Consider the following 26,292-nt stretch of genomic DNA (forward strand, 5'->3'; position numbering starts at 1 on the left):
ACAGAAACGGACCATTTTTTTTACCACTCTGAGAGAATTGGGTCAAATTCTTGAAACACATATTTATATATATTATTTTATATGTAAGAAACATCTAAAACTGAAAACTAAATTTCATAGAATTTAAATATTTAATCATTAGTTTTTTTTTAAATTTCAATAATATTTTTTTCCAATATTAAAATATTTTACCGCTTTCATTAACAGTAATTTTTTTTAATTTGTTGTCTCCTCAGAAATAGTTATAATCTGTTCTCACTGGCAATGATATTAATAGTTAAAACATGGCGGTTTAGTATGCAGTAGTTTGACATTTTCTATCTTTGTTGAAGTAGGTATTGATTATTTTAGAATTTCATGAATTATTTTTCCATTTTATACTTTTTAAATTGTAAGCAAGATTTCTCTTTTTCTTTTAAGCTACGATCTTCTCAGTTAATGCTTATTGTGAATGAAATATGTTATTTTTCATCCAAGGTTTTGATTTATAATAGTATGAATCACATTCATTTTATGACCTAGAATTTAATATTATTTATTGGCGTATTCGCATTAATAAATTTACGATTTGATTTTCTCCTTCATGTAATCCTTTTTTTTTAGTTCAGGTTAATGCTTGGCTAAATGGTTTTTATGATACATGTCATTATTCGAAAACATGTTTTAAATTATTTATTGTTAGAATTCTTTGCATAATTTTATATTACATTATTTATCTATTCATTCAATCAAATCGATTCCTTGTAATGTCTATAAGATGATTTGAGCAATATTAATTTTTGTCTTTATAAAAACAGATTTTTTTTTTTCTCCATTGAACGAACTTAATTGTTTTTGTAAAAATTTCTGTGAATACTTTTCTTTTCGCTTGATCATATATCTTAATTGGTATCATTTCTTGTTTTTCATGCAAGTTCATTCTTTCATTTCATTTTCTCATTTCTCTGTTTTTGTAGTTAGATTTTTTTAAGTTGAATCAAAATATGTTAGAAAAGGTTTTGCTATATGTACTACTTAAAAAACAGCAGAATTTTTCCTGTACGTTCGTTAAGTCTATTTTATATGTAATGTATCTAATTTTTGTTTAAGACAGTTTTATTATAACCTTGATGATCGTTTTCTTTCATTTAAATGTGCCAGGTGAACAATTCTGTATATTACTGGCACATTAACAGAGAAGTAATATCCTTTGCCAATAATTGCATTCAACAGCAATTGCTTTCATTCTAATGAAGTACTTGTTTTAATGTCATTAATAGTACAAAAGATATTGTAACTGAACCACAGTTTTTAAATGAGATTAAAATGTGAATTTAGAAGTTTATTTATTTTTTGGAAATATCAAATAGTTTCTTTAATTTTATTAATTTCTAACCTATCAAATTAATTTTACCTGTGTTCTTAATTACTGAAATAAATTACTTGATTAATATTTTTAAAAACCTTCTATTGGTTCATTTCTCCTAATAATTTTGAAAATATTTTTAGAGAGCCTGTTTTTTTAAAATATATTAATTTGCATGTGATTATGATCTTTATGCATGATCTTAATTTGTTTTAAAAGTATTTTTTAATACTTGTACTAACCACATGCCAGCAATTAATTACCCCTAAAAAAAGTGTTAATGGTTTTTGCACACAGTGATTAATTGCAACCCTTCTCCCCTCCATTCCTGTCTAAATGGCATATTGATTAAATGATTATGCTGAATAATGGCGTGCCTTTAGGCCTAAGTTCACCTTTCACATGTGGTCAAAACAAAAATACTGTAAAAATTATAGAATGAAATTGAAATCACATATTATATTTTCAGTCAATAAATTGAGATTTAAATTAAAAGTTCCATTCATATCTTTTACTATTGAATAATTCATAGTTATTTTTGGTAATTAATATAATTATTGTTTAGCAACTAGTTTTTGTATGAAACATCAACAAATATTTAATAGTGATGATTCGATCACGAATTCATAGTTTTTATAATTAAGTGAAGAAAATAGTTATGATCAATTAAAATTTTTATCAAAGTATTTCTTACACAAATAACCAAGGCAATTTAAATTAAAATTATTTTGTAAACTTTAAAAAGTAATATTGCAAAAGAAGTTTTGTTGGCATTGTCTGTTTGAATTTTCATATAATGTGAATAATTATGCATTATAATAATTGATGGCTTAAATTGATAGTATTAAGGAAAAGTAGTTTATCTTTGTCAGTAATTAAATGTTTCTAGTTACGAGTCTAATAAATTTAAAAGAAAGCATATTTAAGCAAGCATGTATATTATATACAGCAAAAAGCAAAATAAGCATATATATATCTCGGTCACCTCTCAAATGGTGAAGAGCAATAATTGTTTCCATTTTTCACCAATTATTTTTGAACTATTTATCATACAAAATTTATTTTCACACCATCTAAAAAGCAGCAAATTATTTTTTAATGGTACTGATTTTAACAAACCCTTCAAAATCGATTTTAAATACAATTTTTAGCAGTTGTAGTTCTAAGTTCAATTTATTATTTCATTAAATTATAGTCAGAAAATATTTTTTATGAACACTTTCATAAACTTTTTTACTTCTGCTTTTTATATTTATTTTATGGCATGCACATGAAGCAATCCAGTTTGAATACTAAGAAAAGTTTTTCATTCATTTTTTATAAATTTTAAAATTATTTTAATTAATTATCTCAAGTTTATTGATCTCATTTCTATAAATATGCTCTGACAAAAAAAAGTTTTGATTATTTTATGGAATAATTTTGACTAATTAGCTATTGTTGAACATTTAAAATTACTTTTTAAAAAATATCCTTAAAAAAAGGCATTTAATCTTGGCCACAATGCATTAAAGGCTGTCGCAACAAGCTCTAGAAAGAAGGAAAAAAAATCATGAAATGTGTATTCCAAGACCTGACAGAGAAAAGAACAAAACTTGTTGAACTCCCCCCCCCCCCCAGAAAAAAAAACATTTTATTTTACCAGTCTTCAATTTTTTCAAGCTTTTGAAGTTATTTGCTTTATAAATGCACCAAGGAAAGACACGGGCATTTAATTGTGAACAATCGTAAAAAAAACTGTCGCCGGAAACAAGCTTTAGAGCAAAAATAGCAAACTCTTGAATTCGATAGAATTCATTAAGCAAATGGAACTGCTTTATGCAATAGTGATAATTGATTTTAGCCAATTACAAGATTGTTTAACCAGCAATGTTTTAACAACTGATTACAAGCATCAGCAAGATGGAATAATGTAAATTCTGAAAAAAGGAGCAATCATCCGATGAATTTTATATTCGGAGAATTCCTGGGGGGGGGGGAGCAGCAAGAGCAAAGGATTGCAAAGAAACACCATAAATTTCCAGAGCTGAATCGGATTTGATTTATACATTTGCTCACTGTTGGAGATTCTAGCTTGAAAGGTTGAAACAATATTCTTTGGAAGCTAATAACTGGCCTGTTTTAAGGATGCAGCTTTACATTATGATCCTAATTTGGACTATTAGAATTTTCTGCATATAACCTTTTGTTGTGTTATTGGAAGTGCTCATTTTATGAAGCTTGAAGCTGAGATATCAAGATTTTCCTTTTTTAATAAGATTTCTTACTAGATCCAAAGAATTTGATGGAAGGTAAATCAACTAAAATTGAAAGAATTTCTAAACCTGATCTGTTAATATAATAATAGTTTCAGGTGTTTCCTGGAATGGAGGAATTTTAAAGTTTTTATTGAATTCTAGATAAATTGAATAATTAAAGTTTTAAATTATAAAAGAAAAAGGAAGAATGATTATTTTTATGAGCAAGGTTGATTGTATGAGCTTGTATGGTATAAAACTATATTTAAAGCAGCAGTTGTATACGATTTCAAATTTCTTTTTCAACTTGTACAATGCTTAGAAACACATTGCATTATTTACCAGTTATGTAGCTTTCTAAATACTGTACTAATGTTGTTCCTGATTTTAAATGTCTTGCTCATATAGCAATGGATATCTTTATTTTGCTATATTTTTAATAATGCCAGATTTCCAGCTAATGAAAGACTTGTTTTTTATATAAATTGTTTTATTAAAAAAATATTCCAATATATTAACATATGTGCAATAATATATTTTATAAATTAATGTTGAAATTTTATATAATATTTCTGTAAATTACTTTGGAATGAAGGCATTCTATTCTTACCAATTGTTGAATGATACAGACCAACTTAAATTTTTAAAAATGATTTATATGTTCTAAATTATTTCTCAATTTAATTTTATGAAAGGAAAACTGATGTTATACACCTGATTAATAAACAAAGTAAAGATAATAAATTCAATAATATGAATTAAATTTATATTAGATTCTTGGAGTTCCTAAAAGAATAAAACATTTCAAAAATGCTTGTTTTTAGTTTAAAAATTATTTAGCTGATATCCAGAACTAATGCATTTTGTCATTTAAATTACTTTTCAAAGCTGTCATTTCACATTAATATAAATTTTTTATCCAACTTATGTTATTACATTACTGAGAAAGATGACTCATTCAATGTCAAAAATATTTATAAATTTTTTAGTTTTCTTTTCTTTTAATGAATTGTTAAGAATTATACATTCTTTCTTTCCATCTCAAATAAAAACTTTAAAAAAATCTTATATTTTTTACTTTCAAACTTTCAAGAGCTGTTCATTAAACAATTCTGATAACAAAGGAAATGTTATAGTGATTCCCCCCCCCTTCCTTATTATTAGATAAACAAACAAAAAAGCTCATGTTAAAGTTGTTTTGTCAGTTACCGTTTGAAGAAAGTGGACAGAAACCTTGTTTTATTGAGGAATTTCTTTTTATGGCTGATTGTGCTTCATGTGAAAAGTCTAATAAGAAATATTAATTGAAAAATGGTGGAAAATTATAAAAAATAATTCTAAAATTCATGAATGAATATATGGCTTTAAAGAATACAAAATAAAAATTTTGACGAAAAAAGCTTTGGTAAAAGACTAATAATTGTCACTGTTTAGAATTTGCTTTTGGTTTGTCCCCTGAAATGTATTATTCTACACTTAAGGAATGGTTAAAAGGGAATATATATAAGTAGTTGTTGGTGTTTTTTATTGATTTCATACTTTTAAGTGAATATACCAATCTTTAGTTTTTGCCAAGATGTGCTTGTCAAAATCATGGTGAGAGTAGTGTAGCAAACTGAATAGGAAGACAGGGAGCAGGAGAAGAAAAAAAAAAAAAAAAAAAAAGACTGTGAGAAAATATTCTGAGGTTATATAATTTTAGAAAGGAATCATGTTTATTCAGTATTTTGATTTGTAGAAAATTAATAAAAATTAAAGTAGACTAGAGTTATTAGAAAATTATTTTTTGAATATAGCTAATTTGAAATTATAAATATATCTAATAACTTGTTTCGGAGTCATTTTATATGCTTTGTCATCACGTATTTGATTCAGTGTTACTATCTGTGTTGCATTAATTTGACTTTCTTTTATATTTCTAATCTTTCAAAAATTGTCAAAAAAATAAAATTGTGTATGTTAAAAAAAAATCTTGTATATTAAATACTTTTGGATAAAATGTACAGCATCAGCATATTAAGAACAAGGTAGCTTATTCTGATTTTCAAGTCAAGTATTGTATTAATAAAGTAGTCACTAGGGTTTCAAAGTGAATGAAGGCTTATCATGCTAACAACTTAAGTCATGAACATAAAAAATCACTCATCTTTAAGCATCACTTAAAGAAATCACTTAATTTATAGATGTAGGTTCAATGTCATTGTTATTATAATTTAATACTATAAAAGTATATTTTTGTGTTTTTATAATTCAGAGTGAATATTGTGTATAAATATTATTCTTGTTCTATGTCTCATATATGTTCTAATTTTCATTCTTTCAAATTTTGTGATTATATATAAGTGCTTCACTTGCCACAATTATTTAATGACTAATTTTATTTTACCATAATTTCAAAAAAACTTGAATAGCATTTCTTAAGTATTTGAAAAAAAAAAAAAAAAAAACCTTGTTAAGAGTTTTAAGTTAATGAATTAGACTATATAAGATATGTAAAAAATATCTTTAGTTTTATTGTGAATATCTTATTGAATTTTATCATTTTTTTTTCCTAATGATAAAATTAGAAAAGATATCCTTTTTTTGTAATTTCCTATCATTAATTATTGTTGCACTGCAAATGATTCAATTCTTTTTAATTTTCTGAATGAATCTTAATTTAATTGAACTGATTTGGATGGAATGTCTGTTTTTTTTTTCCTCTGTTAACAAAATAATTCTATTTCCAGTTGAAAAGTACTTTAATTATTTATATAAGTGTAATTTTTATTTATATTTTGTTTTAGATTTATACAAAATTATCCATTCAGCTCGCAATATTCCAGGAAAATCCATTCTAGTCATTTTGGTGAAAAGTTAATCAAATGGTAATTTTTTGAAATCACCTATTCATTACATTTTGTAGATACAATCTGTGTTCTTATAAAAGTAAAATATTCTCTTTAACATTTTTTTTTCTTTTTATAGGTATTTTATTCCTATTTTGCTTATTATGCTAATTGAAAATGATATCTTTATCAAAGAAAGTGAAAAAAGAAACAGGAAACAACAACAATCATATGGCAAAACCAAATCCCCGTGTTTCAATTAGAGATAAGCTGCTTATTAAAGGTAATATTAATTACCTAATTTTAATATTTGATTTTTTTAGATATAGCAAATTTGATTTGAATTATCGTTCATATTATACTCTACATTATAATTTTGTTTTCTTTATTCATTTTTATTTGGAGAATTTTTGCTGTAGTGATTGAACTTCTGTGTTCTTGAAATCTATATCTTTTATACTTTTTTCATGTATTTATTTATATATATATATATATATATATAATAATTATAAAAGAAATTCAAGGTGATCTCTAAATGTGATGAATTTTTGCAACTTAGACCTCTTTGAATTTGTAAAAACCAATTTTGAAACTATGTTTTGTCTGTGAACACAACCTAAAAATTAAATGAACTAAACAAATGAATTTTGATATGTCGTTTTCACTGCAAAATTGCAGATCTAAATGAAATTTTGTACCCAAAGTTTCTTCATGAAGTCTAAAATTCATAATCATACTTTTTTTTTGCTGTGTAATCAATTTAAACGTGATCATATCATATTCTGGAAGTAACAAGAAATTAGAAGCCATGGAATAATTTTTGGTTTTACAAAGGAAATGTGAAAAACAAACAACAAACACCCACTTGTGTTTTTAAAAAAATAACAAAACTTTATCCTGATAATACAGTTTGTTTAAAAATTTATTTTACTTTTTTTTATTGTATAAAATGTATATGTTTTGTCATTAATCATAAATTCATATAAAAATGATCTTTTTAAATTTAGAAACCATTAAAACTAGTAATTCAGTAACATGTGGATGTTTACTGCATCTTTTTGTCATTTTTAACCCTATTTAATAAAATTAATTGTAAAATGAATTTAATTAAGAAATTTGAGTTATGTGTTCTCTTTAATCTATCATTAGGATAGAATTTTAAGAAAGTTAATTCTTCCATTCATAATTGGCTAGGTTTATGTGCCTAGAAGGAAAGCAAATAGTTGCTTTAGTTTATACCCATTACTCTGTATTTTGATTTATTATTTTTAGTTTATACCCATTACTCTGTATTTTGATTTATTATTATTGTAATCTTTTGCTTTTGCTACATTTGATATATTTTTAATGAAATAATGAAGATGGTAATATTTGTATAATATTTTATTATTTATTATGTGCTTGCAATTTGTCAGATTTGCTAATAATAATAAAAATGGATGTTTGTATATCCTTCCATCCATAGCTCAAGCCATCTGACTTAAGGATATGCTAGATATTAAGATTAGACACTAGAGCACTTTAAAAAAAAAAAATGTCAACATTTTGAAATTGATTTTTTTTAAACCAAACTTTTATAAATATTATCATGTACAAATAACTTTTGTATCACCTTGAAATTCAAAAAATTATCTTCTCAATTATACCAGCTAGTTGCCATCCTATTTTCTCCTTATTGTAATAAAATTTTTATTAAATTGTATTAAAACTATTTTTTATGAATAATTTACTGCAAAACTTTTCATGGAGTGCAATTAAATTCGCACTGTTTTCATTTCAATATTTATTTTGTCTCCTTCCACTATTGAAAGCAAAGGAATGAAAATCTTGCTAATTTCTTATTTTGATTTTTTTTCTTACTTTGATATTGATTGTATTTAATTTAAATAAAATTATTTAGACAAAACTTCATGTCCAGGATTCTGTTAAATTGTCAGACATTAAAGCTTTTTTATTTTAATAGCCTTGTGTCTGTACTATTCATTGTGCATATAAACTATCATAATAGAATCAAATGCCATGACATCATATTGGATTAAAAACATAAGTGTCTGGTTTATTTATCTTCTAATTTTTACGATACTGTAACTTCATTTTCGTATTCTTCAGGCAATCTACACAGATTATGAATAGAGTCCTTCTTTCTTGGATTTCAGCATTAGAAGAAAATCATATAACTGAATATTTAGTGTTATTTACCGAAATGAAAATATTGTAAAATATGCTTAAAAATATGTTTAAAACTTAATTGAATTCAGATTAAAGAATTTTACTGCAACTAAATTGGCATTATTAAAAGGATAAATTTTTTTATTGTAAAATGGTGTTAAAATCATTTTTCTGTGGGAATATTTATTTTTCTTGTTATTTTTATATGGGATATTTTTGGAATTTATAGAGAAATAATAATTTAAAAAAAAAGCTTTAAAAATCTTTGTTTTAATTAATTTTATAATATTGCTCCAAAGTGAATACTTTCACCCTCCAAAGTATATCTGTACTAAAATTGGTAGCTCCAGTTCAAATAGTCTGTTTTGTTCTTGCACTCATACATTCTCTTTTACTATTAGTAGAGATTATTATTGTTTTGAAATGTGGAAGTAAATTTCTGTATGAATGGGGAAAAAAGACATTGAACATATTAGAAAATTTAGTCGTTAAGTGAAAAATTATAGCTGATGATCTTTCACTTTTTTATCAGCATAATTTATTCCAGCTAATATACTGTTGGACATAAATTATGCTGTACCTTTTTAATGTAAAAATCAAGTGCATATTTTTTTGAGGAAACTGAAGTTTGAACATAGAAATATTGTCAGCAGTATCAATTAAAAATTAAATAATATGAACTGTTATGTTATTCTATCTAAAATGCTCATTTTGACAGTAAACAAAATGTACAAAATACAAACAAGCATATTAATGCACTTAGCATATTAATTGCATTTAGCAATTAATTGCCAAAGTTTGCACATTAATAGGCTCTCTGATAATTCATTTTCACCATTTCCATGTTGTTAATACAAAGGTACCAAAATATCACAGCTAAAATATCTGCAATTAAGAATTTAAAATGCTTGTTCTAAGAGAGTCGTGAATAAGGAAGTAACATATTTTTCATTGAAATTAAGTGCATTCACTGTTCTAGATGCTAATTATATGCATAACCAAAGAATATTTTCTTGTTTATTAGTTTATCAATTAAAAATGTACTCATTTAAAAGATTTTGATTATAACAGAAACTTGACTGAGATTTAATTGGATTTATATATGTTCAGTATCCTGGTATGCGAGCTGTTTAGGAAGGTGACCAGTATTGTTTTATATATATATATATATATATATATATATATATATATATATATATAATTTCTCCTTTCCTAAATATTTCCTTATAATCATTTTCTACAATTTTTCTTAAGTATGCAGTGCATAATAATTCAGTTTGTGTATGTTTTTAACTTCATGACTTAATCATAATAATATATATATATATATATATATTCTATTTTTGTTTATTTATTTACTTTTTAGAAGTGCAAGAGTTGGAATCGAACTTGCCAAGTTCTTGTAAAACGCATTTTCCTAATCCAAATGAACTTCATAGGATAGAACTAACTATTTGTCCTGACGAAGGATATTGGTGTGGTGGAAAGTTTAAATTTATAATTGAAGTGCCGGATGAATATAATATGGTGGTATGTATTAAGAAATGATTATTTATTTTTATTTGCTATAATGGCAATTAATTCTTATTCATTTTTTAATTTGCTGCATCATTTTAAAAGTTGAAAATTGTTTTGTTATGTATTAAAATGTTTGTATATTTTACATTTTAAAATTAATTAAGCTTTATTGTAAACTTAAATGTTAAAAGCTATTTTCTGATTTTTAATTGTATTTAATGGAGTTACGGGCATGATAGGAAGTAAAAATATTGAAATAGTTGGTATGGCTGCTATAACTTTGTATGGGTTATTTTAGCATAATAAATAACTTGTAAATGTATTTAATATCATTCTCTAATTGTTTTAAATATATAGTATCATATTAAGAAGTTATATGCAGGATGCGAGACATTTTAAGTACTATGCTTTTTTCTTAAAATTTTAATTTAGAATAAATTTTGTTATATGTGAGCTTTAAATACTCCAGCTTTTCCCAATGACTGATAATATATTAACTAACATTTGATATAATAATGATTTAAAAGTTTAAGTGACTGCAATAATTATTGTATTAAATTTGTTTTCTAAGAGTTTTTGCTGGTATTGTAATAAAAAAATTTTTTAGAGAAATATTAGCATGCTGTGTTGCTTGTAGTGACTAAAAAAAGGGCAAAAACTGATTAACTCACTAATTAATCAATAAATTAATTTCTGCAGTTTTCTCTTGGTGTTTGTGCTAATCACCTGTTGATTTGAACCATGATGCATAAGTACTGTGGCAATCCTCTAAACTTACACTTGAAGTTTCTATGCATTTCGAACTTAAATTTACACAGGTTGTGTTAGAGAGCACATAGAGAATCTCATTGTTTCACCAGCTTCCTTTGTAATCTCAGTCAAATAAGACATAGAATACGAGCACTAAGTTAGTTTAATTTGGAATATTATAAAAGTGTGAAATAAAAGTTGCCTTTATAAAGATATTAATTTTTTAAAAAGGACTAAAAACATTTATACATTTGAGAATAGACATGTTTTAAATTGACATATTTAAAAAAAAAAATTCATTTCAGCCACCTAAAGTGAAATGTCTTACTCGCTTATGGCATCCAAATATAAATGAAGAAGGTGCTATATGTCTAAGCTTATTGAGGCAAAGTTCTATTGATGGACTAGGTAAGTTTTTATTAATTTTGTGTCACTTTTTTAAATGCTATTATAATGAATTAATTTTTCAAAACAACATGAATTTTATATCTCTCTTTAGCCTCCAAATCTATGCTCTTTCTCTCTTCTTCTTTTTCTTTTTTTTATAGCATTTCAATAGTAAAGTAAAAATGAGGCCTTTAATAATTTAGTTTATACCTTCTGCGTGATTCCAAAATTGCTGACATTTTTTTTAGAGCGGAGGGCTTAATTTTGAAAATATCATGCCGTTAATATTTTTCTTTGCTAACAAATATAACTATCAGAATGAAATAAAACATTTTTGTGTAAACATTGTCATTCCATTTATAGAGTTGTCATGCCACCGAGAAAACATAGGGAATTTATAAATTGTCTAAAAAAAGAAAGAGGGGAGGTGCAATGAAATTTTAAGTTTCTTAGTTATTTTTTCCTAACCTAAAAAGGGTCAATCTCTAATGATTGCAAGAATAAAAGATTGTAGTCATAGCTTCCAAAAATGAAACAATATCACTCACGATAATGTAATGCGGAGACTCACTATTTTTCTATTATATCCACTTTTGGATTGTACCTATTGAGAGTGTGCAAGACTTCTGTAATTGTGTCAAAGAATGGAATATATTTTTCTAGCAAGAATAACAACAGTGAGGTGGTGTCTGCTATACTTGAGTTTACTTTTAATGGTTTGTTTATTATTTCAGAAACTGTGAGCTTATTTAAAATAATTAGATATTTTTTTTTTTTTTTTTTAATTTGAGCTGCTCAAAATTTATATTTAATACAAGATGGATAAAAAAAAAATGGTCCTGATTTAGCTGAAGGGATTGGATAAGTTCTGTAAAATCCATTTATTTTATACTTTTGCTTTGTAAGAAGATAATAATCTTAAGAAATATGGGAAAACTGGCAATTACAAGTCATTCTAAAAAGGGGAAACATACCAGACTGAGTGCCAATTTAAAAGAGTCATTGGACTTGGCATTTAAAGCCTTGTTACGATGGCTATTGCACACTTTGAGTTCGTAGCATTTTGCCCTCTCTTCTCTCGTATGGTTTTTAGGGGTTCTTTTATGTCTGTTCATTTTAATGGCAGTTTGCGGGAAACTCCCGATCGATGTCCACACGCGAGAGTAGTCCTACAATGTGTCAGATGGCAGGTTTACGATCATGTCGTAAAGGCAATGGGCATTGGAATGGGGCTTAAGAGTAATGCAGAAAAAGATAACTTGTCAAATTTAATGCCCAAAAATAAACCGATTTCAACTTTTTAATAGTTCAGGCGCAATCATTTAAAGCTGAATTTTTATCTGCATTAAAACTTGGTGTGTCCCATTCGTCCTTCATTGCATTCAAATATAGATAGGAAATATTTTCACACATTTTTACTGAAACTGAAATAGCAAAAAATATACATTGGACCATAGAAAAATGTTGTACTTTATTTGTTACTAATTATCTCCATGAAACTGATACCTGAAAAATTTGCAAAAGTTGCAGAAATTGATGGTCAAATACATGAATTGTCAAAAATGAATAAATAAATAAAAGCAATCTTGCTTTGTAATGTGTTTTTTTTTTGTTGTTGTTGTTGTTGTTGTTGTTAAGTAATCATTAAATGACTTGTATCATGATAGTAAAAATGTTTCGTGCTTTATTTCATGCAAGTTCTTAATTTTGTGTGATTTAAATTAAAGAGCATGTGAGGTAATATATCCATGTCCTTAATATATAAATTTTGTTTTGTTAAATTTTAGGTAATAAATAGTGATAAATTCATTTCCTCTGTATGTAAATATAAAAACTTTCTTTTAATATGCTATTATTTCGAATAATGCTAAAATGTTGCTTTCTTTCCTTGCTTTTCCTTCCTTAAAATCAAATCAGTTATAAAACGTAACTAGTATGACTGCTATTTGCGCATTTCCTTGTATCTTGAATAGATATACAGGGATTTTTTTTTTTTTTTTTCCCCAGTTTTGTGTGGCAGCCTTGTTAATGCTCAAATATATTATATATTCTATCATAATACCATCATTGGAAGTAGTTTCTGAATGGTATATTTGCTCTGAAGCAAAATTTGAGAAATGTCAACAGTGTACTTTGCAAATTTTGAAATTGCAGATGTTAAAATGTTATTTAAAGAATGGCCTCTTAGAGTATATCCTAATAGTTATTGCCTTTTAGCTTTTAACTTCATCAGTTGTTATGATCCAGATTTATTGGAATTTATGCTTCCCTGGCAACTTTCATTGGTAATCTGTGCCCTGTTGTAAAAGATAAAATTAGATGTCAAAAGTATATTAAGAATTTGAGAAGTGTTTTTTAATTATGTGCTTTATCTTAAGTTACCTAAATGAAATTTGTTACTTGCAATTTTAAATTTCTTTATTATTCACTTCTATCTCAACTGAAATAATATATTGTTTTTGTAAGGTTGGGCTCCTACTAGAAGACTGAAAGATGTAGTGTGGGGTTTGAATTCTTTGTTTACTGTAAGTTCCATTTCCTTTTTTTCAAAATTCCTTTAAATATTTTATAATGCAGAATAAAAGATACTAATTTGATTTTTTATATTTCTTTTCAGGATCTTTTGAATTTTGAGGATCCATTAAATGGTGAGGCAGCTGAACACTTTATTAGAGACAAGGTAAATATTTTATGGAAAATTCTGGTTTTAGAGAAATTTCTTAGAAATAACTGAAGAAAAAAATTTGTAAGAAATAACTTTTTTTTTTTTTTTGCTGTGAGTTGCTTTATAATAAAGGCTATTCAAAGCAGTAAACACGCTTTACAGATTGCTATAATTTCCTAATAAGCAATAATAGGAAGGGCCAGGGGGAACAAGCACAATATAGAAGAAAGTTTTAAGTTTTAATTGCCTTTTTAATAATTGCATTATTGTCTTCCTTTGGATACATAGGCATCATCCATGTAGTAGTCTTTCTGGACTGAAAACATGTTACGAAACATCGATGTTCATAAGATGCCTACATGCATGTTTCACTTGTGGTTGTGTAAATTCTTTTGAAATTGTTTTTTGTGACTTCATTTCATTTGGATGTGTTCTTAACACTATTTTAATATTTCGAAAAATTGAAGGTACACGTTAAGATTGAGTTGATACTTGGTTTTGCTGTATCAGATATAAGTTGATTCTGACACTCACTTTTACCTGATACAGCAGATTCTTTCCCCACCCAGATTCTTAATAGGTATCAGTTCTTGCACTTAAACAAATACTTATACAAATATAATTCCAAATGTGGATTTTTCATATTTCTTTGAAAACAGTATTTGATGATGATGATACTTCCTTGCTTTTGACAGTGATAGATATGTTGTGAAAGAAGAGAAAAGATATAAAAGTTGATATCGTTAGTATAAGAGGAAATAGGGATTAATGAGTGGTAGGTGTGTCATTGTTTATGGTAAAGGATGGTAATAATTGGAAATGAAATATATATATATATTAATCAAATCATCATACATGCTCATAGTATCACTGAGGTGGCATGCCAAGATATGCAATGTTTATCAATATCTGTTGAATGCAAGAACTTTCCCTAAGTATCTAATATTCTTAAGTTCTATTAATTTTATATGTAATTGATACAGAATGTCAGGTTGTTACTATATCATCAACCCTAATGCACATAGTGAATGATGCTTTGTGTGGTAAGGAAATTGACTACTGCATCAATACTGTCTGTGCAATGATGGGTAATACAATGTATAGTTATTACATATGCAAGTAAAAATATTAAACTTCTTTCTCTTTTGTGATAAATTGTTTCTCTCTTTATAGGCATTTGTAATCAGTGCTATTATTTTTTAAATACTCTGTCAATAGCTTTTATATATTAAAAAAAAATATAATATTTAAAAATCCTGAAAAAGTTGATTGTTCTAATGTGTTCTGTCATCGGCAACTTAATTGCATGCTATAAAGTAAATACTATTTTATTCTTCATTTAGCATAAGAATTGTAACATCTCAATAAAATGCTTGTACACATTCTTATATTATTTCAGAAACAGTATTGTAAACTATTAATTATAATCTTTTTTACTGAATTTTACATAAATCAAAATTGATTTAAAATAAAATTTTAAAAATCTCTGATAATTGTCAAAAAGATTTATATTCCTCCTTTTTCGTAAGTGCATAAAATTCATTAATTTATCGTATAATTTAAGGTGAATATCCCTTTTCTAATTCTTAATGTTCAGTGATTTTTTTTCTAATCCTTTTCATTGTCAGTAGGAAAATAGCTAGACATAAGATATCTTTGGGGTCCCCCCCCCCCTCATTTTCTTATAATTAATATTTCTTTGACAGATACAAGTGCAACATCTTATAAACTTATATTCTTAATTTCAAGATTTTGTTAATATTACATTCATATTTATTACAATTATATGCATTTTTTCTTATTAATTTCAGAAGGCTTTTATTTTTCATTTAATAAAAGCATAGTTAAATTGTTCAGCTTTTAAATTCTAGACTTACATTCTTTTCTGTGAAAAATAGAATTTATATTATCATTAATATTTCTCTGATGTATCTTTGTATTTCATTCAACTAAAAGATTTTTCAATTTTGCAGGAAGGTTTTAAGGCAAAAGTGCGCGACTTTGTTGTACACTATGCAAAGAGATGAGTTTGTATTTTAGCTTCTTCATGTAAATATTGTTTTGTATTAAAGATTGTCATCAATGAGAGTGATCATCATGCGCATTGTCATCAAATATCTTCATCATCATAATGAATAAACTGTGAATTTCCTTATTACTTCATCTGTTTTAATACTTTTTTGTTATGTGCTTTATACTGATTGGTGCAAACTATTTCTCTTCAAGGTATAACTGTAAAAAGTATTCTGTTCCAATTTATCAATGTAAATTTCAAATAAAACAATCAATAAAAATCATTTTCTGTGATGTTTTAACAATAATGTATGTAAACTTTAGTTTCGTTTGCATCATATTCTGTATTTTTTTCCCTCAAAAATAAAATCTTTTTGGCATGTTTTTATTGTGATCAAGTTGTAGTGTTTCTGTTCTATTAATGATTCAATTTGCGAGTTGAATAAAGAAGAAAACTACATGAATTCATATTTTTTCTGTAAAATTGATTTTGCGTCACCAAGTTATTAAAATTAGTATTTATTTTAATATTACACAAATCTATGCATAAATATAATTCTAAAAATCTTTTTCCAAATTCTGGCATGTCTGAAATATTTTTTAAAAAAATCAATGAAATCTTGAGGCTAAATATCTACATGATTATAAGATATATTCTTTATACTTCATATATAAAATTTCAAGTATCATGCTCAACTAATTAACAGGAGGAATATTAATTTACTGACTAAAAAGGTTCATAATTACTTAATGTATATTTTTTAATTGATAAATTGTTTAAAAGAATTAATTGAAGTTTCAAATTCTCTAGCTTTTGAGTATTCATTGATTAAGAATTAAATTCAAAGTCAGATTTTTTTAAAAAAAGGTTTTAAAATTCATTATTAGATTAAAGATGAAATTTTGAAGTATTGGATTTAGATTTAATATATATATATATATATTGAAAGCCAGGAGTTGGTTTAAGTTTTAAATTCTTTCATTCAGAAATTATTTACTTAGTGCAGTATACACCACAATATTTTCATTTAAAATATGAGTGCAATATGCAATTAATTAAAAAAAAATGGCAATCCTTGTAACTTTGTTATTTATTATTGCATCTACACAAAATTGATGTTAATGGAAATGATTTAAGGCAATATGTACATGTTAATTGGTAAACTGGGCTAATTATTATTTTCATTGTGATAATCAATAGTTTTCCAATAATTCCACCCAGCAAGACTTTTTATGAGTATCAAATATTTTTTTGAAATTCACAATTGCTCTTGGAACATACTTAATTTTGTTCGCTGAAAACTCACCCCCCCCCCCCCAAAAAAAAACAACATTGGGGACTGTTTATTAAGAAAATCTTGGCTTGTTAATAGAGTGAGGGGGGACTTTCCTTTCACAAAAATTTTAGAAGAATAATCAAACATGATACAAGTTAAACTTTAATATAGATTAGATTTTTTTCAAATTATAAAATATTTAATTGTGGCGTTTCTATTATTTTTCTAATTAGTTCATCATTCAACCTTTTAAGTTGATTCCATACAAAATATTAAACAGATGGTTGTAATTTTTATTACTAATAAATATATTATGTAACTTTTTTTTTTACCACTGATTGGCAAAATGTGAATACCATTTATACCAATGAAATTATCGATGTTTGTGAAGGAGGGGATTTTATTTTCTGGCGGAAACAGTTAATTGGATAGGTGCTTTATTAAGTTCCATTAGTCTTTTCGTTTAAATTTCATTTGTCTATATACAAATTACACAGCAAAGAATGGTAGTCATCATATAAATTAGCCATTAGATTTCATTGAATCTTCATGATTCAGACCACTCTGAGCTCAAAAAGACAGCACATTTGAAATTGCAACCATCTGTTTCCAAATATATTAACCCAGAAATTGAACGAATAAAGCTAGATGATAAAATATTGTACAAGTAGACATCAAATTTGTACAACTGCAAATTCTGAAATTTCAGCTTTATCAGGCGAGAGTGTATATCAATCTGTCTGTTCCTAGATATTGAAACACTGTTACTCATAAAAACATCATGATAGAAATTTGGAATTCGATTTATATTTTCGCACCTAAACTGTTCTTTATCGAATTTTGAATTCGATCAGTTGAGGGGATCAGGTTTAAAATATATACTGAGTTGTCTGTTCTGAACGAAGAAATTAACAGACAACATCAACAACTCAATAGTGTAAGAAGTATTGAAGTTTAGAATCGTCAATTTGCTGTAAATTTTCGATGGACTACATGATAGTTTTTTTTTTTTTTTTTAATCATGTGAGAATATGTTGTTTTGGTTAGGGGGTTTTGAAGCTCGATATCGCGTAGGTAATAAATAATGCATAAATGGCAATTTTCATCACCATCTTTTAATCGCATATATATTTTTATACCTGCTTCTACCAGTATTGCATTATTATTATGTATGCTTCTTTGACAGCAGATGCGTTTTTTAAAAGCTGACGTAGAACTACGACATCACAGCTGTTATTTCATCTCAAAATTGGTCGAGATCCAAAACTTTGTTTGCCAGCTAGAAAAATTGAAAATGAAAGTTTATATATATATATATATATATATATATATATATATATATATATATATATATATATATATATATATAGAGAGAGAGAGAGAGAGAGAGAGAGAGAGGCATAGAGACCGATAGAGAAGTCTCATGACTGGTGATTGTTTCAACCCGGTTTAAACTGGTCAATGACTTTAATTAATTAATTAAATAATGACTTAAAAAATAATAATGTTCTCACATGATTACTTGAAATTTGTGATCGTAGATTTCATTTTTATCCTGTGTTTTCTTTCAACATTATTAGGACCGGATGTTAAGAGCTTCAAGTTCAAATACTCCGCGATCAATCAAACCTGAAGTCAGAAATTATCATCGCTCTTTTTTTATTATTTTTTTTTAATAATAAGACTTATTGATTGACATGCTGTCGGTAAATTGCGCAATGAAACATTCGAAAATCACTCATTGGAAATTAGCCCTCTTACGAAATTATTGCTACAAAGAGCTGTAAGAATGACAATAATGGACATTCTTTTGTTATGTGATAGCTGATGTAATTAAGACCAACAAATACAAAAGAATAGAATTTAGCATATTATCATATTGTTGTTTTTGAATCAGATGTTCGAAATTGTGATTTTACATAAATGCAACTGCAAAGAGGAGAATACTTTATAACTGGTAGTATTATTTTAAGAATATTTTAAAAATATCCTCCAACTAATAATAAATTTATGAATCCGTGCTCATCAGTAAGCCAATGAATGCATAAATAATAGTTTTTGATTAATATCTTCATTTTAAGGGTATTTACTGATTGATAAGTCAAATTAACCCTGACTCTCCGACCCGCCACGTAGGCACACGGATTTAAACCATAAGGCTGAATAACCGGACTACCGCAACAGCAACACTGGCGGGAACTGTGGTTGAGTCCTAATGACCATCACCGGCCACGGGACAACCCTACCCGAAGAAAGTACGTCCCGTCATCGATGGGAGGAGTCAGATCCCCCACCTATTTGTGTACCCTCCCAGGGTGGCGAGATCCAACCACCATATCGGAAGCATCTCATCCTCATTATTAAGTTTCCCCCAAGTGTTTTTTTTTTTTTTTTTTTTTTTTTTTTTACTGATTGATAAGAAAGGTTTCCTCAGAATTCTATTTTAAGTAATTTACAAACGACAATTGCTTGTAAAATGTAAAAACTGATTAAACATTCCAATTGCAATGAAACTTTATATCGCCTAAATATATATAAAAAAGCAATTAATAGAAAAAAGAAGAGAAATTCATTAATTAAAATTATCTTATCTGAAAATAAATTTAATATTTAACCAATGCGATTTTCTAATTGTTATTAAAGCTCGTGTTTCACGAAGAATAGATCTATAAATACAATATATAATCCTTCAAAAAGTGAGCTATATAAATCGATTATAGGAATTTACAATTTTTTATGAGTAGTTTGAATCCTATTTATGGTGTGTGCACAATTTTTTTGGATTCTGATATTTTAGTATATCAGCTTTACTTTTATGGAAAAACTCCATTGTGTTATAATGCACTTTTTTCCTCATATGAATTTAAAAATATCAAATTTATGTTTTTTATTGCGTGCTTTTATATAACAAAAACTTTCTTTTGGTGAGTGAAAAAATTTTCAAAAAATAATGTAATATTTCCGAGATATCATTCGAAGTGCATGAAACTTATTAAAAGCGTCGACCCTATGTCTCTCGAAAGTATCATTCGAATTCCATAAAATTCTATTGGGAATATAATTTCATAACGAAAAATTTATTCAACAACAAAAATTGTTTGCAGTAATGGAACATTTTTGAAATAATAGTTAATGTTAATTGACTTGGTTAATCAGATTATCAATTGGAACAAACATGTCCCTTCGGCTCATCAAACAAATTTTGTGAAAATGCTATAATAAATAACACACTTACAGAGGTGTGCCATTTTTTAAAATTTATGACTATCTGTACCATCGTTTGTTGTAACTATCTGAATTAATGCGTATTTTCTGTCATTATCTTTAGAATCATTCGTGTATTGCATTACTAAAGGTAAACTTACAGCATGACTTTTGTTTAGAAAAATATGGTTTGTGTAAAATTGTATTTTAATAAATTACGCAATCACATATCATTGCACATGCGCATAAAAGACATTTTTTTTAATGGCTTATCCTTTGACAGCTATTTAAAATCTATTTTTAAAAATTTTTAATTATGAGCTTTTCACCGGTGTAACGCCACTTTTGGCAAACACCTAATCAGAATACAATCGCAAAAATAACAAGTCATAGTCAAGTTGGTAGTCATTTCTACATAGAAAACAGCCTACCGACACTATATCTTTAATTGAAAATGGTAATGTTTTTTTAATAAAAATAGTCTTGGGTTCTGAAGATAATTCTGAAAATTTTTCTTTATGATGACAAATATTGTTCCCTGAAGAACGATTTAACAACATTTGGTGATACTGTACCGTTATGGTTGAGCATTCAGGTAATACAATGTGTTGTTCCAATTGCTTGGTAATTGGTGATCTTATGAATATATTTCATGCACATTGGTATAACTTTGATTCACATCTGTGATGGAAGTATAGTTGGAAGGATAGTGATATGTATGCAATAGTTTACATATATGCCACTATACTTCTATCACATATGCAGTTGGTTCAAGCTTTTTCCGCATCATGCTTCCTTCTCTCATTTGGGGCAGCTTAAATGTACACTAGCAATAGGAAATATTGTCATAACATTGCTTATGCATACACCAGCTATAAATTTCAGTGAGCATTGCTGGGATGCTTTCGCCTGATATATTGTTTAAGGACGAAATCTTCCTTGATATTAAAGGTATTCAAAATCGCCTTGAAAGCAAATGAAATTAAATCCAGCAATTCAGTGAACAGCATGTATAATAGTGTTACGAAATTTCCGGGGTTCGTTTGGATAGTGGGAGTTATATGGCGCGGAGAACGCTCAATCAGCAGACGGCAGTAGAAAATAAAACAACGACGTTTATTTACATGAAGACACACAGGACAGCACAAAGACGACAACTATATACAGCACAAAAGACGATTATCTTCAGCCGAGACGTGCAGCATTCAACAGTAGCATACAACCAGACTCTACTGCAGACAGTAGCGCACAGCTTAGTTCAGCACTAGCTTCACTCCGTCGCTGCTCCGCTTATTTCTGGAAGGCCAGTTCTTTAACGTCGATTCCAACTACTCTTTTCTCTATCGCTTCCGACTATTCTCGCACTCCACTGGTTCACCACCACTCCCCGGCAGCTACAGCTCCTTTTATAGGTCTTAGGAGGCGGGGCTTGAAACCTCTCAACCAATCAGGAACATTCGAGGCGTATCTCCGTTCCTACTGGACGGTTCGGGAAAATTATCGATGTTTCGGGTATAATCTATTTTGGCGCCAAAGTCGCCAAGTTTATCGCCAAGCTCTGGTACCTCCTATGGAACCAACTATGCTGGGAAGCCGCATCATAGATTCGTAACATTAGATCTAAATATGCTCCAGTGTCTTAATATGTCAAATTTCATTCTGGTGAGCTCGTACCAGTCCTTATATCAAAAAGAAAGAATGTTTCTTAAACATTTCTGAAAGGGTAATTTGTTTTTCTTTCGTTTGTCTTGTTTTGCTTGTTTCTGTCTGTATCATTTTGAATAAATTATTGAGTGGCGAAAAATGACTGGGCTTCTTAACAACCCTATTAGCACAAGATATTGTGGGACATTTCCATGATATTGTTCGACATTCTGAACGCCGGCCTGAAGATATCGCAACAATATTGTTGGGCATTTCGTACTAATGGGGTATACTCAAGCAATGTAGTAGCTGCATTTTTATAGCATTTTGGATTTAAAATATCTATATAATTTTTATCGACATGTATAATAGCCTTCTAATTGAAAATGTAGACCACGGGATTACCAATTTTGATCCAACAAAAATATTCCAGAGCATTTTTCTAGCAGAGTATTAGAAAATTTTGTAAGAAGCAGGGGCAGCAGTATTATCTCTTAATGATGAGTTGTAGTTTGAAGAATGCTTCGCAACTTTTCAGCTGCAAATGAATAAAAATGTACCGAAATTTTCTTCTAGTCTATATGAATGTTACACAGATATTCTGGATAAATTATGTATTTAATTCCTTTTGATATCATATTTCTAATGCATATCAAATTCAAACTATACTCAGTTCATTTTAGATCGTTTAAATAAATCAAATTAATGATTCATTACCATGCAGAAAAGGAGAAAGCTGTAGTGGATTTATATGAGCGAGGATAGAACCTGGGACTTACGGTTCGCAGTCCAGTAACATGACCATGATACAAAAGCAATTGCTCGGGTAGAGTAGTTGTTAACTGGCATATAAGTTATTCACCACAGACTCTCCTTCCAGTGAGTCGGAGGTGAGACGAACGATATGGCCGTTGAGTGGTGATGTATTAGCTGTTGATTCTAATGCGCCTGTACCCATTTGAGTAGCGCCAAGCGTTATGGCGAGCGTGTGTAGGTGAGTGGTTACTGATGCTGTTGCTGTGTCAAGTGAGTCTGACGACTTTGAGTTGCTGCTGCCTTTTTGTGTTGTTGCGTCAAGTGAGTCTGACGACTTTGGTTGCGGGTAGATGCAGCCCAACAGTTGTACGAAGGTTGAAGTTTCATCGTCCGAGGTCACCAATGTAGCGGATCGATATGAGCGAGGATAGAACCTGGGATCTTGTGGTTCGCAGTCCAGTAACATGACCATGATGCAAAAACAATTGTTCAGGTAGCGCAGTTGTTAACTGGCTTATAAGCTATTCGCCACAAAGGTTGTTCTCAATCATTTTAAAAGAGCAGCAATGATAATAACACCATAAAATGAGCAAAACTTTAATTTAATACCAATTTGTGAGAGAGTGGGCAGAGTTCTTGAACAAAAAGGTTCTTAACCTCTGGGAATAATGGGTGGAAGAGAATTGTCTTAATGAAGCATTGTTTGGCAATGTATTTGGTAAATTTTGAAAATGCATTGAAGTTTATTTAATAAATAAAACCAGCGGAAATGGTCTCCCCAAAACTTTCTTGCATATTCTCTAATAAAGATGCTATTCCCCTTCTCCCAATACAAAATCTTGGATTTTGCTATATATTTGTTATATACTAAATATAACAGTTAATACTGATGTATTAACGTAAATCTAAACAAGAAATAAATGTCTTTATTTAAAAATTTTCAATTAAATTTGCCTTAACTCAAATTAATTTCTTTCTATACTTTTTTAATTAATATTTTATATCTGTGTTTTATTTCAATAAATATGCATATTTAGGACAAAAAGAATTTTAGGTAAAGAAATATTTAGTTAATTTCAAGAAATTAAAAAATTGTTCCAGATTAATTTTTTTTAATATCTGATGTTTTTTTATATATGTTGCTTTATCGTAATCATTAAAATTTATGTTAATGTGTTCTTTTCAGACTGCAATGTTTCTACATTTCTTCTGGTTCCAACTCTAAATCTTCAGGTTCCTCTTCTTCTGGTTCAGGCTCTGGAATATCAGCCTCTTCTTCTTCTGGTTCAGGCTCTGGAATATCAGCCTCTTCTTCTGGTTCAGGCTCTGGAATATCAGCCTCTTCTTCTTCTGGTTCAGGCTCTGGAATATCAGCCTCTTCTTCTTCTGGTTCAGGCTCTGGAATATCAGACTCTTCTTCTTCTGGTTCAGGCTCTGGAATATCAGCCTCTTCTATTTCCTCTCCTTCCGAAACTGGTTCTGTAATTTCTGATGAGGCCTCTGTTCCTGTGGTGGTACTAGTTTCTTCTATAGTCATTTCTGAAGAGGCTTCTGTTCCTGTAGTTGTACTAGTTTCTTCTATTTCTGAAGCTTCACCAGTTTCCCCAATAGATTCGAATGATGCGAATTCTCCAGAGGATTCACCCTCAGATTCCTCAGCTTCTGTAGATTTTGAACCTGCTTCTTGTTCCGCCTCTTCTGCTGACTGCTTTTCTGTTTGTTCCGTTTTTGTGGCATCTTTTTCTTGTTCAGGAGATTTGATTCCCATCGACTTGATCAGTTTATTCAGGTCAGCACAAGGCATTTGAATGATAGGCACATGAGGTTTCCTCTCGGATGGTGGTTTGCCGTCTACATAAAGGGACACAACAGTTGGCTTTACCGTCCCTCGATCGGATTCATATTGTGCCGGGGTCTTCACTGGTCTCTTTGTGCCTTTCAATCTCTGGTCCAGCTCATGCGTAGGAGCTCTTTTAGTTCTGCCCTGGTATATTTTGCCATCTTTTCCTAAAAGTGGCATTTGCGTTTTGTCATCGGCTAAGCTTATCTGCACAGGTGCGAATGCCATTCTTTTAGCTGTTGTGTACACCCCACCAACACGACGAGTTGGACCCAAAGGTTCTAAAGGTGGAGCTACAGGGAACCGCATGTCTCGAATTTCCTGAAATGTAAACAGCAAAAAATAGTTGTTGAAAGGAAACAAAATGTTGATACCATATTAAATATCCTTCATGTCTTGACGATGTGTAGTCAAATCATCGTGTTAAAAAATCAACTGTGCTATTAGAATAATAATTTATTCACGGTGATTAGAAATCTCAGTGGCAATATTGGGATTTGGCAGTGGGAATAATTACTGTGTAATTTGATTATTGAAAATTTTCCCTTCAAATGTTTTTTTCTTAAATTTTTGATTACTAACTGTTGTAAGTTGAAGCAGTTCATTTGGGCGTCGTATAATCGGCAGTAGCGATCGCTGAGTGTTAAACTCATGGTTCGCATCTGACGCACATATGCCCCCATAGGGCACAACAATAATGTTTGTCTGACACTTACATGCGCCCATAGCAATCAAAAGGTTAGTTAAGTGAGATGTCAAATTAAAAATAATCAATTGATACTCAGAATGATAATTCTTTCAAGTGTAATCAGAGTCACAGAATTTAAAAGTAAAGCATATTTCGGAATGTAAACTGGTCTTTTCAGTTATTATAACTTAAGTTATAATAACTTATATTTAGTTATCTAACTTAACCGTTTATGCTACTTTGCTGACTTTTTATGGCAATATTTGTTTTTTTCAGAACGCTGCACCCAACATTTCAGTAGTTCTAAAGATTGCATGTGTGCTTGTTTGTGGTTCGAACTCGCAAAGTTAGGGTTTATAGCCAAGTAACATAACCACTAGACAAAAGCGACCACTTCTGTCCCGAGGTTGTTATCTGGCTTATAAGCTTCACCACATTACACATTTTTATTGAGATAAAATCTTGAATCTAACAACTTTAAATTAATAGTAAAATGTTATTAATTTATGAAAAAAAAAACATTAGATAAAAAGATAGAGTACTATTTAACCTTTCCTTACTTCTAAATTATAAAAAAAAATTTCAATTAACTGCATTTTAAAGGCCATTAATGAAAAACGAAACACAGTTCATAATAATGAGTTTACTTTTTAAAGGACATTTGGTACTCTCAAACTATTTAGCGACTACTTTGCTAACTGGATTAATTGAAAAAAAGGCACACTGACTTTGTAGAGTTGTTCTTCGTCAATGGACTTGGGATCCACTTCTGGAGGTAATTTATCTAGCGGTGCGGTAGGAATTTTACCTTTATAAATATGATTGTTGAGACCGATGATGTTCACATCACGGTCTGTTATCGGCGGCAACCACAATTTCAGAAAGCTGAGACCTCGGTGCTGGTGTTGGTAGCGGGTCAGGCGTTCTCTCTCCAGATACAGGAATTTGTTTCTTTTAGCGTCTGTTGCCAT

General features: G+C 28.6%; 2 protein-coding genes across 2 annotated transcripts; one reads left to right on the forward strand and one right to left on the reverse strand.

Moving 5' to 3' along the window:
- The first annotated feature begins 219 nt into the window (after nucleotides 1-219).
- LOC129969574 (NEDD8-conjugating enzyme UBE2F-like) lies at nucleotides 220-16,285 on the forward strand. The gene is made up of 8 exons (XM_056084205.1): nucleotides 220-331; nucleotides 6,369-6,449; nucleotides 6,550-6,693; nucleotides 9,946-10,109; nucleotides 11,153-11,255; nucleotides 13,701-13,759; nucleotides 13,852-13,914; nucleotides 15,873-16,285. Exons 3-8 carry the CDS (start codon nucleotides 6,588-6,590, stop codon nucleotides 15,924-15,926), a joined length of 549 nt encoding a protein of 182 aa, XP_055940180.1. The 5' UTR covers nucleotides 220-331; nucleotides 6,369-6,449; nucleotides 6,550-6,587; the 3' UTR covers nucleotides 15,927-16,285.
- A 7,706-nt stretch (nucleotides 16,286-23,991) lies between these two features.
- On the reverse strand, nucleotides 23,992-26,292 carry LOC129968209 (nucleolar protein 3-like). Its single transcript, XM_056082062.1, has 2 exons — nucleotides 26,050-26,292; nucleotides 23,992-24,954 (listed from the first exon to the last, which is right to left on the reverse strand). Exons 1-2 carry the CDS (start codon nucleotides 26,290-26,292, stop codon nucleotides 23,992-23,994), a joined length of 1,206 nt encoding a protein of 401 aa, XP_055938037.1.

Source organism: Argiope bruennichi, chromosome 5, assembly GCF_947563725.1.
Source record: "Argiope bruennichi chromosome 5, qqArgBrue1.1, whole genome shotgun sequence".
Taxonomy (NCBI): domain Eukaryota; kingdom Metazoa; phylum Arthropoda; class Arachnida; order Araneae; family Araneidae; genus Argiope; species Argiope bruennichi.